The sequence below is a fragment of the Anastrepha obliqua genome, chromosome 2 (genome assembly GCF_027943255.1).
Source record: "Anastrepha obliqua isolate idAnaObli1 chromosome 2, idAnaObli1_1.0, whole genome shotgun sequence".
In the NCBI taxonomy this organism is placed as follows: Eukaryota; Metazoa; Arthropoda; class Insecta; order Diptera; family Tephritidae; genus Anastrepha; species Anastrepha obliqua.
Window position 1 is genome coordinate 74,205,838 of NC_072893.1, and position 21,800 is coordinate 74,227,637.

Sequence of the window (21,800 nt, forward strand, 5' to 3'; positions counted from 1 at the left end):
ATATCTGTCTATTGTATTTTCATTATAATTCACCTCGTGCCTGTATAAAAGATTTCCCCATACCAAAATAAACGCACTGTTTAAAATGTTGATGCACACATTTATTTGTAATAATCATATTCATATTAATAGTTTTATTTGCAATATTTAAAAATAATTTACAAATGTCTCGCACATCTGTGGAATATTAAAAGTATCAAATTTGCAATGAAAGCTGGGAATTTTTACTTCCAACGAAGCTTTGTCCACTTTTTAACGCTTCGCTGAGATTTGGAAATTTCTAAAACACAAAAATATATCTGATCCAAAAAAAGTATGAAATTTCCATACATTTTTTAACAAATATTTCCAAAGATCTTAGTCAACTCTTCGCCCAGTTGATACTTTTAATACTGCAGAAATGCGTATTTTCATTCCATATTCATAATATTAAAATAGATATTTTCGTAAAATACACGCCTTCTTTTGCATTTCGAAAGCAGTAAAATTAAAATTTAAATATTTTGGTATTTAAAAACTATGCAAGCTACAGTAATTTTATTCACTAATGTATTTAGTCAATATATTTAGTATTTCTTTGCTCGCTGCTGCATTCGTTTGTTTAATTTATTAATTTTATTATTTATTTATTTAAGTTTCCGTTTAGCTAAAAATCAACAATGCTTATTTAGTTTTTATTAATTTTTTTTTAGTTTTATTCAAAAACTAGCTATACACTAAACAAATTTGTTTTCATTTGTGTCAATGTGTGTGTGTGGTTTATTTTTCATGTGTTTGTAAGATTTTCGATTTTATTTATAGAAAACAGATTACACCATTAGTTTAGGCATTTTGCATTTGACCGTAAATTTATTTAAGAATTCTTAAATATTTATGTATTTAATAAAATCAAAAAGCACACACTAACAAAACGGTGGCGCAAAGGCTTAAAGGCTTAAACGTTAGAGGCTTAGTATTTTCACAAGCAAATTCAAGCTGATTTAAATCGTCACTTATTTTATTTTGCTTTTCTTAATTTTACTTTTAATTTTTTTTAATTGGACTAGAATTTTTATTTTTATTTTATCCATTATCCGCTGCTACAGTGATATTTAACTTTGAAAATTAATAAGCAAATTTTTTGTTTGAGAAATTCATTTTCAGTTATTTTATTTCATGTACTCATACATGCATACAAACACATGCATGTATGTATTTGAAAAACAAAATGAATCGATTTATTTTATATAAATAATAATTTTTTACAAGAAATTCTGAGTAAAATCGTATTTGCAATTTTGTATTTCTTAGTGATTTTCATCTTCTTTCTTTAGTTGTACATTTAGTTAAGCATTTTTGATTGTTTTACATTTTACAACAACACATTGTTACAAGCATTATTTACAATTCGTTTTGTATTTCAATTCGCTGTTCCCTCGCTTGCCACTTCTCAATCGCTCTCACGCATTACACATCCCATCGCTCCCACATTCGTCCGTCTTTCGCTCCACTCATCAGCTGTGAATGTAGTTCATCATAGGACCCGTTCTCGATTTCACCTCAGTTGGTAAATAGAAAGGGTCCCAACGACCCTCAAACCATCGGCGGCTTAATATCCACCAATGTGCTGTGATGATCTAGCCCAGGGCTGGGCGCCGAATTGCCCACCAAATGATGATGGTGGTGATGATGCAAGTGCGCATGCGCATGTGCTTGTTGCTGTTGTTGATGGTGTTGCAGTTGCGCCTGTGCTTGTGCCTGTGCCTGCGCTTGCGCATGCGCCTGTTGTTGCTGCTGTTGATGGTGTTGTTGTTGGGCGTGCAGCATTACTGGCGAGCCACCGGACATGTTGTGCGCTGATGAGAGGTGCATATTGCTACCCAACAGCCCACCAGTTGGTGTTGTATTTCCCGGACCGCCTGACTGATGTGAATTGGGCGTACCCGGGTGACTGCCACCACCGCTTTGCTGTCCATTACCAGACGATAGTCCATTCGACTCGCCGGACTGATTACCAGGCTCTTCCGAATCGCTGCACGACTCCGATGAACCCTTCTTCATGCTGCCGCCCTGACCGGTGGCATTGTGTGTCTTCACATGCTTAGCCAAGTGATCGCTGCGCATGAAGCGCTTGTTGCAGATGGGACAAGCGAAACGTTTTTCGCCCGTATGTGTGCGCAGATGTCGTTGTAACTCATCGGAGCGTGTGAAACGTTTGCCACAGAAGAGCCAATTACATACAAATGGTCGCTCGCCGGTGTGCCAACGTAGATGCGCCTTCAGATGCGAAGTCTTGCCGTACACTTTACCACAACCAGGTATGTGGCACGAGTGTATGTTCTTTTTGCGCAAGTGCACGCCAGCTGGGCCGAGCCGTTCGGCTTCCTGACAGTTGGGACAATCGCATGTAGCACGACCGGCATAGCGTCTTTGTGAACGCGGCGATGGTGTTGATGGCGTAGATGCTTGTGGCGAGGCTGCAGTTGAAGCAGCCGACGGCGAACTATGCGGCAGCGAGAAGCCACCCACACCTTGACCGGGTAACATGCTCTTGTAGGTGTCCTGCAGCAGATGTTGTCCGGAGCCCAGAAGATGAGCGGTGTTGGAGAGCGAATGCGACAATGCGGACGAGTAATCAGAACCGGCTGCCGTAGCATAATTTGCCATTGTTGAGTGCATGCCGGCGCCTCCCATATCTAGCCAGCTGCCTGCAGCACTATGCATATCCCACCAGCCTGAGTTAACACTAGCTGCCTCGGCGGCTTTATGCGCGGACGCCGTAACAGCATTGAATGGCCAATCATATGGATGACGTGAGTAGACCGAACCGAATGTAGCGCCCTCCACTTTACCCAACAGACCCTGATGCATATGATGGTTATCAGCGACCATGCCGCCACTGGCACCGCTCGTATTCGGGAAGTAAAGATCGCTGCCGTAAGCCGAGGGATTGCTGACTGCAGCACAGGACGACGAAATCGGACGACTGTAAGGATAAATGCTGAAATTATTCTCAGTTATAAGTCTTGTTACTCAATTTGCGGGTTGGTAGTGGAATATGGATGGCAGCAGGGAGGCAGTCAAGGTACAAATTTAAATGCTTACCTAGCCGTGATGTTGACCATTGTATTGATGCTGGATGAGGGCAGACTACGCGATGACGTGGCAGATGAAGTGCCACCCAAACCTAAACTGCTAGCCGACGAGCCAGAACCGGAGGACGACGAAGCGGAAGAGATGGTACAGGGCGAATGCTGACCACCAGCAACGCCGGAAAGCGAGCCACTCGATGCGCCACTACTGCCACCACCGCTCGACGGCGATGTAGGACTTTTCTTCCAAGGATGGAAACCTTTGCCTACAGCTGCGTCGGCCAAAGGAGGAGGCGATTTACTAGATAATTTGTTGCATTGCGCCGCCAACATTGCGAGTGGTGTGCCACGTAGACTGGGATGATCCTGAAATGAAGCGCGAAAAAGAGTATTACTTATATGAGGAAAGAAAAATAATTACATCTAAATCATGAAAGCCGCGAAAGGTGATGCAATAGAAAACCAGCTTGACTTACATACAAAACAAAAAACCATAGTATACCTAATCCTAATAACAACACCAAATTTATGTAAACTACTTTGCGAGGTAAACGTAATCAAAATTGAAATAAATTTACTTGGAAAGCGTGAGAATATTCTACGAATTGCAAGCCAATTCCAAAATAATCTGAATACAAATTGGCTGTGTTCAATATGCAACAACAAAAAGCTTCACAACGGCACACCAGTCAAAACTGATCTCACACAGTGTTTTCTACGAGAACTGCAGGTAAAAATTATGTACAATAAATTTGATTTGTGTACAAAATCTAATTTGACCACTACTCCAACTCAATTTCCTCTCTGCAACCAACTGCTCGTACAATAAAAGAAACAGCGTTAGTAGCAGCTACTCATCGTGCATCTGCCCAAACAATTATCCATTCATACTTCAATCTACGCCGAATTTTTGATTTATCCTGCTCCGAGAAGCGGCCACCGATAGCTGTTCGTGTACAAAAACAAACTCTTTTAACATTCTCACCACAAAAATCCTCAATCATTCAGTTAGAGGAAGTCATTATGATCCCAAATAGCATCGAATTTGAAAACAAAAAAACACCGAAGAATGAAAGAATGAAAAAAGGAAATACAATTTTGACTTCTCCGCTTTGCTACACTTGTGAAGCGTAACGAAAGATCGTAAATCCTGACACTTGTTTCGGTTTCTTAGTACTTAGTTTTTTTGTTTGGCGCCGAAATACAACTAATACATTTTTTTTTATTCGGTTTGCTTTAATCAAAACGTCGAAGGCCGAAGGATTCACAATGTGTTTGATGAATGACTTTTGCATAAGAAGTGTTTATGTGGTAGTTTATAGATTGTATGTATGCATTTGCTTATACAAATACATACAAATATCTAATAGAAGAACGATACAGCCTAGAAGAGATTTTCTATTTCAAAAATGAATATACAAATAAAATATTGTCATTTCACAAGGTTTTTTTCTTAGGTTAGGTTTGGCAGCCGCTTCGCATATAGAGACAGCGAGCCACTTAGACTTCGAAATGGGTCCGTTGTGAGCCGCAGGGACTGGGCTACATTTCCCTTTCCATATTGAACTATCCTGAGCTTTTGACGAGGCGTAAAAGGTTGTTGATACCTAAAGTGTATTGATTGTCTATATTCATTAAGAAATAGGATCTTGAATATCGGATCCTGCTTCTGGCTAGAGCCGGGCATGTGCAAAAAACGGTCCTCCTCATTTCTGCAGCTACGAGAGCAATCATGCACGTAAACACCTAATCTCCTTGCATGATTTCCTATGAGACAATATCCCGTGAGGGCCCCTACTAAGGTCTTAATTTGAAGTCTACTCAATTTTATAATATTCTTGGTCAGACGAAGATTTAGCCTTGGCCATGTTTGCCCAACAATTTAATAGGCATTGGCACTAATCCATCTTTGATTTGTAGAACTGAATAGTGCGTCCTTAATAAGAAGCTTAAAAGTTGCGAAAGGTACGCGCATAAAATTACTTATGTTTGGCATACAGGTACCTTCTCTTGCATATTGAGCAGCACAATTCTCTGGTATATATCTGTGGCCCGGAACCCAGCGTAAGATGATACGATATCGTTTGGTCATCTCATTAAGAGATTGGCGACAATGTTATTTGGAATGTATCCAGGGCCCGTAGGGCAGCTTGGCTGTCTGATGGAATGCAGATACCTATTGATGATATTCTGTTTATCGCCAACCATTTTAAGCCTTATGAAGAGCGTTTATTTCGGCTTGAAAAACACTACAGTAATTTACAGTAGTTTAAAGGATTCACTGATAGAAAGCTCTTAAGAACCGGGGTTATATTGGTCCGACACCGGTGCCCATTTTAGATCCGCCCGTGTAGATCTTAACGGCTGTGTTGGATGATGGACCTTTTTCAAGCCATTCCAGTCTAGAAGGCATTTTCATTAAGAGACTCCCTTCGAAGCAGGGAATCACTGGGTATATCTATATAAGAGTCTAAGATGGTTGAATGTTCATATATGACAGCCTTCCATTGTGAACTCGCTCTGAGCCTTAAAGCGGAACAGGCTACTGAGTTTTGATTTCAGTTTGGCAAAGTATTTATCTAAATGAACAAAACCACATCAGTATTTTTCTGGTTTAGCTACAATGCGGATTTTTTTCTTGTAAATATCTCGTAACCCAATTGAAATTTTGTTTTCCTGTCTTCAGCATAAGTAGAGGTACCTATAGACTAAAAGAAAAAAATTAACAAGCTGATTTGAGAAAATTGCATGTAGTGCCCAAAAATAATACTTGATTGTCGTCGTTCTTATTTATTCATTATTTATTCATTATTATTCTATAAATGCAGTATTTTTTGCAGTCTATGAAAATTAGAATGCTCAACAACTTAAACAAAAATAAATTAAACTTTTCCATAGTAAACCTCTTGGATCTTAATGAAGAAAATCTCACATTTCTTACAGTTTACAGGGAAAGATTATTAGAGAATACTTGGAATGTAGTTAAACAATTCATTTAGTATATTAACATTTTGAAGTAGTATTAGTGTTAATTAGTTCTAATCATCTCTAATTAAAAAATTTCATGATTTCGTAAGCTTTACTGAGGAAGATGGAAATAAGTGTTTTCGAGTAGCGGGGGTCAATCGCCCCACTTATTAAATCGAAAATATAAGTCAAGGAGAGAATAGCCCTTTTACAATCTATTGATTTTAGGTTAAAGAGAAAGCTTCGACTTCAATAGGATGAAATAGGGTCACAAAAATTTTAAGAAAGCAAAGTAAAGTGGGCAAAGACTTTCTGGACACGTTGAAGTCTACTAAAATGGAATGATAAATATGTTCTCCAAATTCAAGCACATAAGAGAGGTATACCTCTATATATAATGGCCTTAGAGTATACGGATTAACACAGTCTGAGATAAAATGTTGAATAAAAGCAAGTACGGTATATGACCTTGCAATGATAAGGTTCGGGAAATAGGTGGGCCCTTCATCGTAGCCGGAGTCCTCAACGCCAAGGCTGTCGAGTGGGGTGCCCCTACTACGAACACACGGGGAAGACATATACTAGACATGGCTGCCAGATTGGGGCTTGTAGTGGCAAACACAGGAAACGCCACTACTTTTAGGAGATCAGGATGTGAACACACCAGGACTGATATCACCCTAGTGACTGATAGCCTGACTGCGGCAATCAACGGGTGGGAAGTTCTGGAAGATTATACTGTAAGTGACCATCAGCATAACACATTCCGGATCAGTGCGAGAACTGATCCTATCCCAACACCTAAAATAAAGGGCACTAACAAATGGAGCATACCCAAAGTGAACACTGAAGTGTTTCTAGCTCACTTTGATGCAAATTCCATGCCGCACATAAGAGGTGTCGCTGGCTCCCTTGCAAGAGCCATGGTGTAGCGCATTGCCAAAAGCTGCGACGCATCGGCGCCCCGCGCGGGTTACGCTCAAGAAGACGACCTGTGTACTGGTGGACATCAGAAATCGCACAGCTCAGAAGAACCTGCTTCTGTAATAGAAGAAGGTACACCAGAGCCAGATGAAACAGAAGCAGAGGCGAAAGCTGTTGATTTCAGACAATCCCGAAAAGCGCTGAAGCAAGCAATCATCGCCTGTAAGAAGGTAAAATGGGAGGAACTTCGGAAGGATCTAAATAGCAACCCTTGGGGTTTGGGCTATAAAGTTATAACGGGGAAGCTAAACGCCAACTCCAGAGCCATACATCTAGACTGTGATGCTATCAGCAAAATAGTGGGCAGACTGTTCTCTATGACGCACCCTATGCTGTGCGAGGACCGAGACCCCCAAGGTGACGAGAGGCCCTTCACCGAGGAAGAGCTTAAAACCGCGGCAAGAAGCCTCAAAAGCAACAAAACTCCAGGCCCAAATAACATCCCAGCTCAAGCTCTCAAACTTGTGGCTGAAAGCCGACCAATAACATATTTAAGAAAGGGGATATCGGATTTAATGCATATTAAAAGAGTAAAACTAGCTCTCAATTAGGAAATTAAAACCGAGTGATTATTATTATTGTTTGCTTAAAAGACCACTATGAGGCGCATTGTGTCAAGTAAATAACCTTGTCAAATGCTTTTGAAAAGTCCTTGCACACAGTGTCAACTTAAAGTCGATTTGAAAAAGTACATAGGCAATATTCATAAATAAATCCCAAGTTTACTAAACTGCAAATTTGCATATAAAACCGCCTACTGCTGCTCACATTTTGCATAGAATAGAGACACTGTGGTAGCCTGAAACTCACTTTTATTCTTATTGACTAAAAATTTAATGCATTTTTTTAAATTATTTTTAAGGGCGTAGCCGAAGGAGTAAGCATAAGTATTTAAAAAGATTTTAGGATTCAACACTACAAGTCCACCAATCTACAAATCCACTTTGCACAAAAATGTTTACTTACACTGAAAATAAGTGTGTGTAAAACAATTTTTTTTTATTATCACTTTTAAAAAAATATCTAAATATATTTATATTTATATATGGCGGCCTCAGTAGCCGAATGGGTTAGTGCTGTCAACCATTCGGAATTTACAGAGAGAACGTAGGTTCGAATCTCGGTGAAACACCAAAATTAAAAAAAACATTTTTCTAATAGCGGTCGCCCTTCGGCAGGCAATGGCAAACCTCCGAGTGTATTTCTGCCATGAAAAAGCTCCTCATAAAAATATCTGCCGTTCGGAGTCTACTTGAAACTGTAGGTCCATTTATTTAACAACATCAAGACGCAAACCACAAATAGGAGGAGGAGCTCGGCCAAACACCCAAAAAGGGTGTACGCGCCAATTATATATATATATATATAGGTATATATATATAATAATATATTTACGTTTCGACGATTCCGTTGAGGCATTTGTGATGTTAAAGAAATCAGTTATATTATATTTCCCCAAACTAAAATATTGTATAATTATTATATAATTAATATATATATATATATATATTTATATATATACTACCATATATATACTAATATACATATTTATATATATTTTTAATTTCACTATTTCAAATTTTTTCCTTTTTTATTTTCGTTGTTAAGAGATCAAACTACATAAGCAAAAGACAGTGGCACTTCGAGATACGAACCTTTTTTTTTTTGTTTTTTTTTCCTGTTGAACAGTGCTGCTGACCCTCTGCTACATATTTCAATAAATATTTAATGAATTTTTATTCAAAATATACTGGTATAATTAATTTAAACAATTATATATAATATTAGTTTGGGGAAAAAGAAATTCATTATATTGGCGCCAAATTTTTGCGCATATGGTTTCAAATTGTTTTGTGGTTGATCTATTGCTCGATCTAAAACTACTAACACCCCGGTCAACTTTGATTATTTCTGTGATTTTATCGACATTTTCGACATTATTGATTTCTTTAACATCACAAATGCCTCAACGGAATCATGGAAACGTAAATTGTACGGAATTATTTGTTACAGTATCGGCACCATTCACAATTTCAGCGGCCTGGCTTACATTTTCGCCTTCATCAAAGAAAAGCTGTAAAATGTACCGTTTTTCTCTTTGTTGACTTCCACTGTTAACACCTTATAACGCAGAAGTGAATGGAAGAAACAAAAAACAGCAAAAGAATTTCTTTAGTGTAAAATGTCACCTTGACAACGAGTATAAACTTTAAATTATTTGACCTATACTCTGCGAGATATCGATCACTACAGCCATCTACCGAGAAAATTATGGATTTTTTCGGATATCCGGGTATCCAGTAGCTCGATACTCACTCGAAACTTAGCTAAAGGAAAGTTGTCAATTGCATCAGCATTTCTTTAGCTTACAGAAAAGCAAAAATAATAAAAGTATTGCTCGAATAAATTGGCTATACTCGCTATTTTCGAGTAATGAACATCGAACAGGTGTGCAGGAACTCGTTGCTTGTTTGCCCGGGCTGTTCGAATATCTGCAAACAAAATAACGTTGAACGGTGCATAACGTTGCCTTCTATATTTTCTAAATAATAAAATATTATTACATCATCATATTTATAAATTTCCAAGCTTTACACTTATTTAAAAATTGCAAACAATTTAAATTAACCAATAAAGCCTTCAACACTTGCCGCTAAACGGTAAATGCTCATAGCTATTGAACATGACAGGAAAAAAGTATGCATTAATAGAAGCAATAAAGTTTACGTAAAATTATTGAAAGTTGTTTTGTAGCTAAGCCAAATTATAATATATTGGCTACAACAAAATACATACACATGCACATCTACATACATATGCACTCATAAATGTCGATATGGAACTGCAGAAACGCAACCGAAGGCAACGAGCGCACAACTATGCTAAAGCTATATGCCTGAAAGGCGGGGTGATGGCGGCGAGACATTTGAAAAACACATATAAGTATGTATGTGTGTGCAAAGTTATGTAAGTAGTTGTGTAAGAGCTTTGGCTTCACAGCTAAATAACGCCTCCAGACGACTGCTTTCAAAGGCGCAAAAAAATGTCACGCCGAGTAATTAATTTGCATTTGAAAAATGTGGCAAAAATAACAAATCGAAAATCAGCTCCACCTTTGCTTTGGGTAGAGCGCTAAACCCAAATTAAAACAGATTACAAATGACATAAATGTCCAAATAAATCAAATTCGTTGAAAAATGTGCGCAGGCACTCATTCATTCATTCATTCATTCATTCATATCGCCGTTTAAGGTATTCGTTTATATAAATTACAAATAACTGCAATGCCAACGACTAAATTACAATCTATTGCGGGCTGCCTCGCCTCGCGTGCAATAAGGCGTTCAACATTTAGCCATTTGTAACATGCGCTAACGGTCAACTGTGGCAGGCGCGAAATTGCGACTGTAATCGCATTTATTTTAATTCGGTGGCAACGGTTCAAGTTCAGTTCAGCTAAGACGGAAAATTGCTGACTGCTGACTACTGACTGTTGGCTGACTGGTCTTCTGCCGGGTGAGCATTTGATTGTTGGGTAATTGCATTAATTGCAATTGCTACCGCTACAGAAAACAACTAAAGAAAGCAAGAAACTACACAAAATCAACAGTAGTCGCGTACTTTTCATTGGCCAAATAGGCGCCATTGCCAATTGCTAATTTTGCTGCCAACCATGCCTGCTTCAGCTAATCACAGAAAAACCAAAACGTATTTGGAAGACTGCCACAATTTTCAGCTACCGCACTAAACACCCAAAAAACTAGGGATTAAGAGCAATGAAAGAGCTATAGTAGCGCTCCTGCACACCCTCATGTGGCTGGTTACACCATACAGCCGTACCCACTTGCCTTGCCAGCTGCTACTCAGCAATTGCTGCAACATTTAGCCCGCAATCCAACAAGATTGGCTGGCAATTGCTGCACAAAAATATAATAAAAAACAAAAAACAAGTAGGAATGCTTTGATAGTAAGAGCAATCAACAAAAAAAAAAGGCAATAACAAGTCAGCTGCTCTAATGGAGTACGAGTGGCAGATATAAGTAGAATTTTTGCGGAAGCTTCTATTTTGTAGATAATTGCGTGTTGCGGCTCAGCAGCAACCACAGCGATTCCAGTGGCAAAAGGCGCAGAAGTCACAAGTCAACTGGAGCTAGAAAATTTCGCTTTCCACCTTCATACGTTTTTTGCCTTGTTCAGTCTACTTTTCATATGTACATATATATATGTGCGAGTATTTCGATTTGCAGTTATCTGTTTGCTTGCACGTTGAGCTTTTTGCCCTTCTTGTTCTTTTTATTTTTATTTTCTGATTTTCTTTGTAAAAATGTTAAATTAAAAGAAATTGCCCACGTTTAAACGCACAATCTTCAAGGCAATTCAACTTGTTCAACTCACACATCGACGCGGTGTACTACTCCCATAGCCGAGTTCAGTGGGCGCTCACAAATGCGCAGACCACGCTGATTAGTGACTTGTACTCGCGCTCACGACAAACATATTGTATGTACATATACACAAACAAGCATAAGTGCAATCGGATTGTGATACGTACCAACCCACCACCGACTCAACAAGAAAATACTTGGGAGTAAATATCACATCTACCCAGGCACGTTAGCATCAAGGTGAACCAGAAAGGCTTGACTTGTATCGTTAACCCAGTATTCTCGCAACATAATGGCAGTGAATTTAATAATAAAATAAAAGTAAATGCACGGTGAAAAACGCGAGAGATCACCGATCATTGCTATTTGTTGAAATTACTTGCAAAAACTGAAAGTGCTAAAAGTTTTGTCGGAAACGATATTGCTCAACTTTATATTTCTAATCGTACATCAAAGCAGCTCAAGTGGACGTAAGAAAAAAATTAAATTTTTTTAAGGTGGTCTAGAAAGTTCAAAAAAATCGATTTTTCGTTTTTTCTATATTTCGAAAGTATAGTATCTTAAGAATATACTGTGAAATTTTCATCAATATTATAGATTCTACAGCCCATTAAGTAGGGAAAGGGCGGTCCGCCCGCTTCTGTACCTTAAATTTTAAACTCTATTATCAATGAACTAGATTCTTATTATTATATCAATTATTTCGTATTTTTTTATTAAAAACTAAAAAAAATCGATTATTAGAGTGTCAAATTCTAAGCCGCGACATTTTGTCAAAATTTATTTTTTTTTATTCTAGTACGGGACATACATAGCTACAATCAAACTGATTAACAATTTTTTTGGTTTTTGTGCTTTTGCGGAAGCTTCAGATAAATATACATATATATATAATTGGCGCGTACACTCTTTTTGGGTGTTTGGCCGAGCTCCTCCTCCACACCAGTCTTGATGCTGTTCCAAAAATGGAGGGTCCTACAGTTTCGAGCCGACTCCGAACAGCAGATATTTTTATGAGGAGCTTTTTCATGGCAGAAATACACTCGGAGGTTTGCCATTACCTGCCGAGTGGCGACCGCTTTTAGAAAAGTGTTTTTCTTAATTTTGGTGTTTTCACTGAGATTCGAACCGACGTTCTCTCTGTGAATTCCGAATGGTAGTCACGCACCAACCCATTCGGCTACGGCGGCCGCTTCCCACCGCCGCTTCAGATAAATAGAAGCCAAAATGGACAACACCGTCCGGGTCCAATTTTTCGGGAGGCTCAACTTCAGCGCCATTTTTAAAATTATTAGAATTAAATAAAAACTATTTTTTTTTCATTTTTGTATGTAAAAGAAGTTGAATAAAAAGCCTGAAAAATTTAAATATCATTTTTTATTTTTTTTATTGTAAAAAAATTGCCTCAAAAAATGAAAGAAAAAGTGCATAAGAATAAACTAAATTTCAAGATAAAATTCCATTGACATTTAAGAAAACTTATTTCCATACCCATAATATCTAAGTCATATGTGACACTTGCTTTTATTCGGCGCTTTTGTCCAGCTTTATTGATCCATACACTCTAAAGTTAGTATTTGCCTCACTTGTACGATCTTGGTCGTTATGCACTTCGCGCAAAAAGCAAAAACTCTATATAAAAGAGATCACAAAAACATTTATTGTGAAATGTTTTTAAGCAGTACGCACCTCACACGAAAATAACTCTTTTTTACTATTTGTAAAGATTTAAAAATAAAAACAGAAGTACGGTAACACTCATTTTTATGGGAAATATCCAGTGCCACATATATTTCGTGTCAAAAAAGAAAAATATCACCTGAGGAAACTTTCGCAAACTAAGCGCCATAAGGTAATTTATAGTATACAACATTTTTGGGCTTTTTCTTCGGTTTTACTTGTTTTTAAGATGTCAGGTATGGAAAACATATACGGACAATAAACTATTCAACGGAGTAGAAACGGCGATTGTCAAGAGCTGTGGAGAAGTGGTCAGGAATCTGGGATACCAGCAATGCACTGCATTCTAACAAAAATGTACTGGATCACACTTGGGAAAAAGCAAGCATAAAACTAAATAAACTTCATAGGTAGAGATTGCATTGAGCGCTATTTAATAGTCTTTATATATGGCTTTTTAGCAAATAAATGCAAGTTGGCTTGGATGAGCGTGCGAGATAGTTTCCGGTACCGTGCTAAAGTGGCGAAAAGAGGTAAAAGTGGAAGCCTTCGTGGAGAAGCCTTAACTGAACCATTGCTGTCAGATACTTTGGACTGGGAGTTTTCTGACGTCATGCAATGCATGTAATAGAACCAAAAGCTAAAAAACGGAACTCAAAAGATCAAAAATTGCTGCCCTTGAAAGAGAAAAGTCAAGGAAGACATCAGGACTAATTATTCTCACATATATCACTCACAGTTAGTTCTCACATTACCCTGAAGTCACTTACGAAGAGGACATTAAATATAATTCGTTCCAAAAAATACGGGCTATTCATTGCACTATTTATGATTTTATAAGTATAAGAAAAGCTTAGAACAGGCCTACGAATTTCAAGAGACTTAAAGTTTAACAGCAATAGACGAGAAGGATATGACAATATGGATTCAGTAAAGTGTGAAGAGCAAAGAGCGAATTTAAGAAACATTTTTTTATAGACGTCAGCGTATTCAAGATGTGGCCTAATAAATGATGTACGGATCAGTGAATCTAGAGACATTGCGCCCAACAAAGCCTAGCACAGAGTAGGACTTCGATGTTGCTGATATGCCTAGTAAAAGAGAGAGAAAAGTCACTCCATTGCTGTTGTTGTTGCAGTAGCAATACTAAACCGTATCAGTGTAATGTAAATCACCGGTCGTCTTCGTCTAACTCATCTAAAGGTAGGCCCTGCAAACTTGCTGTTTCGACAAGCTGGCCCAGAGGTAGAGGGGTGGTAGATGAGTGGGCTTGGTGGGGCATGTGAAAAGGTGGTTAATGTTGTACGGGGTGCCGTCACATGCTGGACATACTTTTAGTATGTCGAGGTCAATTATGGATAAATAGGAGTTTAACCTGATACAATATCCAGAACGTAACCTTCCCATGGCAGCCGGTTCTAATACGTTACCGGAGTGACTCGGGGTTTCCCCGACCAAGGGCTGCAAAATTTATAAGCGGGTAAGCAAATTTCATCCGAGTATATCAGATATCTGAGAAATTGATTGTTTATCAGCTACTAAATGATTTTATGCTGGTTTTCATTACTGAACAAAATGCTCATAAACAACCGCGATGTCAAGAAGAAAAAGCATTAGGGACAATGTTCATCCTTGTCGTACACCATTCAGCACCTGGGAAGGTCCAAAGGCTCAGAAAGCAATCCTTTGTGCAGAACTTAGCAGCTCGCGTTTCTGTAGGTCGCCTTTATCATAGGAATTAACTGATCTGGCATAGGTCATCTTCGCAAAGCAGAAAATTATGGTTTCCTGTGTACTTGGAAAATAAAATTAAACATTGGTAAGACGCAAGCTATCTTTTTCACTAGAAAAAGAAGTCATTGTTTTATACCAAGTACAGGTTTGAAATTAGGTAGTTAGGTATCCCGTGGGCCAATACCGTACGATATCTGGGGGTGATTTTTGATAAAAAAGTATCTTTTTGCGATCATGTAAAGTACATACAGGAGAAAGTAAATTTGGCGATTAAAATGTTATATCCCCTAATAAATAGACGCTCAGGCTTAAGTGATGAAAATAAGCTAATAATTTATAAGTCTATATTTCAGCCAATAATATTATATGCCTGTCCAGCCTGGAGTAATATCGCAAAGTCACATGTTAAGAAACTGCAAATCTGCCAAAATAAGGTACTCAAAATGATGCTACGACTCCCATGGCATTTCTCCACCAGAAAGCTTCATGATGAATCAAAAACTAAGATTTTGTCAGATCAAATACAAAATTTGACTAAAAGATTCAAAATTCGTTCCAGTTTTTCGGACAATCTACTAATAACTGAACTTTCTTAATGTTCAATTAGGCCCTGGTACTTAAATGCGTACAGATTAACCCTAGCTTGTAAGATGTATAGCGGAGGTTTTTCGTAGTAGTTTTTTCCTTCGAAAAAAAGAAAAAATCGGTTAAAAAACCAAACCTGTGATAAATATACAAATATAATGATGTAGAATTAAGATTTATATCATATTCTGTAAATTGTGCGATAACATAAATTTTGTAACGTTTTCTACTTAATAAACTCTTATCTTATCTCTTATGGTTTCCTGAAAATCTTTTCAAAGTCTATAAAAAGCAAATGCAGCTCGACCTGTACTTAACACATTGTGGGATGATACTTCTCGTCGTTTAACATATACTATACGCTTTATTAAATTGAATGTAGCAGAGCTAAAAAGTTGTTTATTCTACAACACAATTTGAGTCATCGAAACCTGATTTTAATTTGTTTATAGTTACGAGTTGATACTTTGTAAGTGCATCTTATATTTTTCTAAGTGTAAAGTATTACAAAATAAAATTAAGAATAATTCCGTTTAGGCGCACATAAACAATTCCACGGAACCAAGTCCCATGATAGCCGCGTTCTCTTGCCCACAACAGTGACTGAGCAACGCTTCGAACACATACTCGTGCATATGAACTGACACACACTCATCGCAAATGTATACACGCAGATGTATTCTGCAACTGCAACTTCGACTTTGGCTTAATTGAGGCAATTACAGTGGGGGTTTATTATGGCAAATAAAACTATGAAATCAGTATTCGCACACTTACAAATGCATGTGCATCGAGCATGCAAGTGCGCTTATCGAAAAAAAAACAACAAAATTACTGCACTTCAATTGACTGTGATTCAATTTGATTAATCGATTAATTGACGACCTGCGGTTTATTACGAGTACGAGCGCAACTAAGTATGGAACAAGTGTGGATGGTGGGTATGTACGTGTGTATTTGTGCCACATGTGCAATACAAGCACGAAGTGCATTACTGCACCGCACTATGCCCTGCCCATGGCTTATCTCCACAATCGACATGCTTTCAAAATTCGGCCCGTCATCAGCTCACCGGGTCGCCATCAACAGCAAGCCAATTTGGGTTATGCCGCAAAGTGTACGGCGCTAGAAAGTAAGGGAGTGAGCAAGCAGAAAGTGGCGCTTTCTTTTTATAACATTCCTGTATTTTAATTTTTCTTCTGTAATTTCTTTTTATTCTTCACTAACTCTGGCGCCACACGGACGTCGCTAAATTGTCTGCGCACTAATTTCTTTTCATTTATTAACAATACCTCTATTGTCTAGCAATTTGCCACGGTTTCGCTGCCTATAAAAATTATTGGAAAAAAATACAGTACAACAACAAATTATGCTTGAAAACAAGATACAGCTAACAAACCATACAAACGCGCATTACACTACTGTGCTGTGCTGTGCTATGCCAAACACATTGCCCACTTACTGTGCGTTCTCGGCTTAACTTGCATTCGAACCGTTTGAATTTGTCCGCCAACTCACATCATCACACCCAAATCACAGCGCAACAGATCAAAGGTTAGCCCCCTCCATAGGTAACAATAACTAAATACATTTGTACAACAACAGCAGTGCCAACTTATCAAGCAATCAACGAGTATCTGATTGTGTGGCGCGCTTAAGTGCCACATTGAATTTAGATTTTTCACTTTTTATTGCTCATTAAAATGTTCGTTCGCAGCAACAACAAGTGTGGTACCCTAAATGCTGGCAGGATGACACAGGTATCTTTCCTTTCGGCTCTCATAGCTGTCACTTTGACATTTGTTACTACACGATTCTACATGGCTCGTTTGTTCTTTGTTCATTTGTGCATTTGTATTGTTGTTGCTGTTACTGCTGCTGCTGCGCACTAAATCATTAGCTGTGGCACCTGCTGTGAAAATTATGACACCGCCTATTGATGTGCAACTTGTTGCCGCTATCTCGTAAACGTGGCGAACATGCCGTGCAACACTGATATGGTTGAACAGCACGCATACGTATATACATACATACAAATGTGGTTAGGTGCTCGTTACATACACCTGATTGCGTTATTGTGTTTACTAATACGTTTCATGAGCATTGCAATTTATTGCTTTCCAGGCACTTATGACACAGTAAAGGGATTTGTGCGGATTCTACTCCGCAGTTGAAATAAGTTATGTCCATGTCAAGCACCACCATCGAAAAAGAACTACCCTATACAGTATTGTGCAAAATTTAAGCAATTTTTGCTTAGCAAACCGAAGTTCAAAGTGTGCCAAATAAATGAATTTCACGCTTTTTACAGGAATGAGGAATCTATTGAACAGCAACAAAACCACGCATACTTCAAGAAACTTCAAAGTATTCACTAGAAGTTAGCGATGAACATTTTCGCCATTTTTCAGTGAATGAAGTTAACTAGTAAAGATATGTTGCAATACTATTTTTTGGCCGAAATGGGGTGGATATTGACATTAGTGATATATAACTCTAAGATTATAGCACCAAATACTACACAATAGCTAAAACAATCGTGCTTTCGAAGGAGAGGGTCGCTAGTCGGGTAATCTCGAAAAATGGTCCTAATGAATGGGCATGACATTTAAAGTGGTCTATTTTTCTTTTCAAAGATCAAATTAGCCCTCAAATGTCGAATTTTAAGGAACTTCCCGGACTTTTTTTTAAATAGGAGTCAAATTGGCCCGTGAAAGTCGAAGTTAAGTGGTTAAAATCTTCTGTATATAAAATTCTCATGATATTTTACTACAGAATAATATTTTTATCAAAAATCGGCTTTAACACATTTTTCAGCTAATACGAGTATAAAGATTTATACGAACAAAATTTGCAGACTTTGGTACACTCTAAAATAAAAATAGCGACGTGGTAGACTATATTTTTTTTCTATTGTACAAAAATTGCCTACTCGCTATATAGTTACTTTGGGAATTCCCTAATCGATTTTCTGTTCTAAAAGGGTTCTCGCACGTTATAGGGATGAGCACTATGTCGCAAAGGCAGTAAGATAAGCGCCTGTAGAAGATTCAAAATCTCGTTTTTTGGAAGCTTGTTTGAAATTTCATTAATATTAACCCATTTTGAAGCATGCATTTTTTCTCTGAGCAATAATTGAAACGCTGTCCCGGAAATGGAAGATATTCTGGACGCTATATTTTAACCAGTCGGAACTCTTTCTTCGCGATTTCAATAAAAAATCTAGGAGGATATCTTAGAAGGCTTGGTGAAGCAGCTGAGCAGTACTCTCTTCAAGGGAGAGTGTTGGATCTTTCTGCAAGATTCCGCTCCATCCCATAAGGCAAAAACCACCCAGTAGCAGAAGATTGGTGGTCTGGAAATCCAGATCTGAATCCATTGGACTAAAGTTCATGGTCAGAATTCAAGAACATTGTCTGTCAAAGACCCCACAGAAATTTGGAGAGCTTCAAGCCAACTTTGGTTCGAGCAGCAATGCCAATATCCAAGGAAACCGTTGGAAGGCTTGTGTACAAGCAAATGGTGATCATTTCGAAAGAGAATTACATTTTTGTTTATAATACCTACAAGACTAAATAAAACTAACTTCATTAAGAAAAGTATTATAATTTCATATCTATAACGGACTTATCTTGAAACAGAACTTATGGCAGGACTTAGTATGTTTACTTATATATATTTTATGGTCATATTGGTAATGTTAATACACGAGAAGCTCTTGAATTTCCCTCAATCGTATGCCCGTTTTTTTTTTTTTTTTGTAATTTTGTAGCATGTTTCCAATACTAGCTGAAAACATATTTGTGAGGGGAAAAATAATACAAATACTTTGATTGAAATAAACATCGCAGCTGTTGCTTATGTTGTGCACAATACTGTACGCACATACATAAATTTATATTTAAATACTTGTTACAAAATCTTCGATCTAAGATAGATTGTAGCGTACTTAGGGTCTGTGCACATCGTTTCTAAGCAGCTTAAAATGAATTATGTTTTGCTATTCCAAAATAAGCGCAAAAAATTAATCTTGACAGCTGATGGGAGGGTTGATGATTGAAAAGAGAAAATGCATCTAATTTACTGTAAACCAGAAAAAAATTGGTAATCATAAGCAAATTAAGGTATTAGCTTCAAGAAAATTATCACTCCGCCAAAAACGTATTATAAATCTAGGGAGACCTGTTCAATGATAATCCAGAATCCCGTTACTTAACCGATTTCACGGCTATAATGACTTGTAGAAAATGAGTTAGTAAATGTATCCGTTAAAAAGCCTGTTACCCAATAAATATTAAGGGTATTCACACCAAGTTCGTTACTTAGCAAGCTTCGGCATTTTAACAGAAATAATGGCACTTGCCGAACTCAACGTGGCTACGGCAGAAGGACAAAGTTTTGTTAAGCTGCCATTTAATACAGATGAGTGTAAGGTATTGTATGTACACATAGAAAGTGGCGCAAAGTAAATCATAAATTTCTCCATTGATCCCACAAGCTTAATATTTTTTAGATTTTTAGCGAAAAGGTTCAAAATAACCCACATGGATAGAAAATATTGGGTTAACATGTTCCACAAAAATTTGAAGACTAAATTTTTGATGATTTTTTTTTTAATGAGACAAAATTAGAAAGACTCCAATACACTTAAAAAAAACTACAATAAATATTCATAGCAAAATGATGAATCAAATCTAAATTCCAACTATTGTTGGGGAAATTATTGCTAATTGGTAATACGAATCTCTAAAAAAACTCTTAAGAAATATAATTATATTATTAAAAAAATGGGTTAAAATAATCAAAGCTCATTACACTGTGCAACAAAATTGGACAAACAATAAAACACGCGGCATAGAAATTATGAAAAATGAAGAGATGTAAGATATTGGACCACTTGCCGTTTGGTCTTTAAACGTTTATTGAAGTTTTCATTATTTGGCTTAAAATCGACCTAAATTACTCGAAAAAACTCGTATAAAACTGCATTTGCCAACAATAGGGTTTTTAAAAATATATAACAAAATTTAATAGCGCATATTATTCTGAAACATTTTAACCCAGTAGAAGAAATACCTTGTGGGTAATTTTGACTAACATTTTTTAAAGTCTGAAAAATATAAAGTTCGTAAGGTTGATGAACCATGTTAAGGGTGGCAGCTCCTCCAGCTCTTTTTTGGTTTGAAATTAATTTACAATATAAAGATATCTTTTGAATGTTGTATGCTTAATAGAAAGTCTAAAAAGTCCTTATAAAGTCAGTGAAGTGATAAGCGCCGAACCAAAAATGAAAAAGAACGAAAACTTTAATCGCATTTTTCTCGAAATACATTTTTTTCCGCGCTGTCAAATATACCACAAAAAGTAAAAAAGATATTAACCTAAAATTTTACAGGGATGTTCTTTACCGCCTTTGCATATACCTCAAATTTTTTATCACTTATCACTAAAGATATTGCTTTGACCAATTTGTCTATAAAAAAGTGTAATTTTTTTCTTCTTCACTTCGAATATTAATTCTTCTTTTTTTTTGTTAAAAATAGGTAAGTGCAAAGCGAGGTAACATATTTTAATGAACATTTTTTGTCTGGTTGATTTCAATTGATTACAAGGCTGTACATTCCATGGCGCAAATTAAACGCACCACGTTAGAGCAGCTATAGTGCCGCTATCTTTGTTTTTTTTTTTTTATTTAAAAAAAATTGTGCATATGCATTTAAGCATGAGTATTAATATCTAATTTATTTTAAGATAATAAATACTCTTAAATTTTTGCAAAAAGTGATTGAAAAACTGGTTGTTTGGAGGAGTAGCCCCCTTAAGTTAAAAAAAAAATATTCTTCGTAAAATTTCAGTAGGGCTATTTTCAGGTAAAAACCCGATAGCTCCCGATTTTGTTGACACATTTTCGAATAGCCCAGACAAATGAGCAACGATAATCGCAAACTTAGTCGATGCTTATTACTTAAAATCTTTCGGATATTAGTTCGAGTACTTTTAACCCTTTGAGGACGAGTGTCGGCATATAGCCGCCCAAATTAGTTCGTAGCTGCAAGGCTCTCGACGTCTGTCGTTCTGAGCGATAGGATACGCATAGCTATAGTAAAATAGTCACATTTTCATTCAAAGATATTAGGGGCCATTGGCGATGAAGTCTTATCTTTCTTATAATGTAAACTTACGATGTGAGACGACGCTGAAGTCAGAACGAATTTCACTACCAGAGGAACCTGCAGGCTTTTTATATATTTTATATTTTATACTACGCACGATGGCTAAGCGATCTAAAGATGATAATAGAGATGATAAATATTACTTTGAATCTGATAAGACGTCAAATAGAAATGAAAAATGTTCAACGTAGTTTTTTTCTTTATACCTCTCGTCCTCAGCG

The 21,800-nt window shown here is 37.2% G+C and overlaps 1 protein-coding gene across 1 annotated transcript in view; it reads right to left on the reverse strand.

The window, feature by feature from the left end:
- Positions 1-1,310: 1,310 nt before the first annotated feature.
- Positions 1,311-21,800, reverse strand: part of LOC129238207 (transcription factor Sp9) — a 128,412-nt gene continuing 107,922 nt past the window's right edge. The window contains exons 2-3 of the mRNA XM_054873249.1: positions 3,085-3,437; positions 1,311-2,980 (exon numbers count right to left, since the gene is read on the reverse strand). Coding sequence (XP_054729224.1) covers positions 1,573-2,980; positions 3,085-3,437 — 1,761 coding nt within the window. The 3' untranslated portion in view covers positions 1,311-1,572. The remainder of the gene's footprint in view (positions 2,981-3,084; positions 3,438-21,800) is intronic.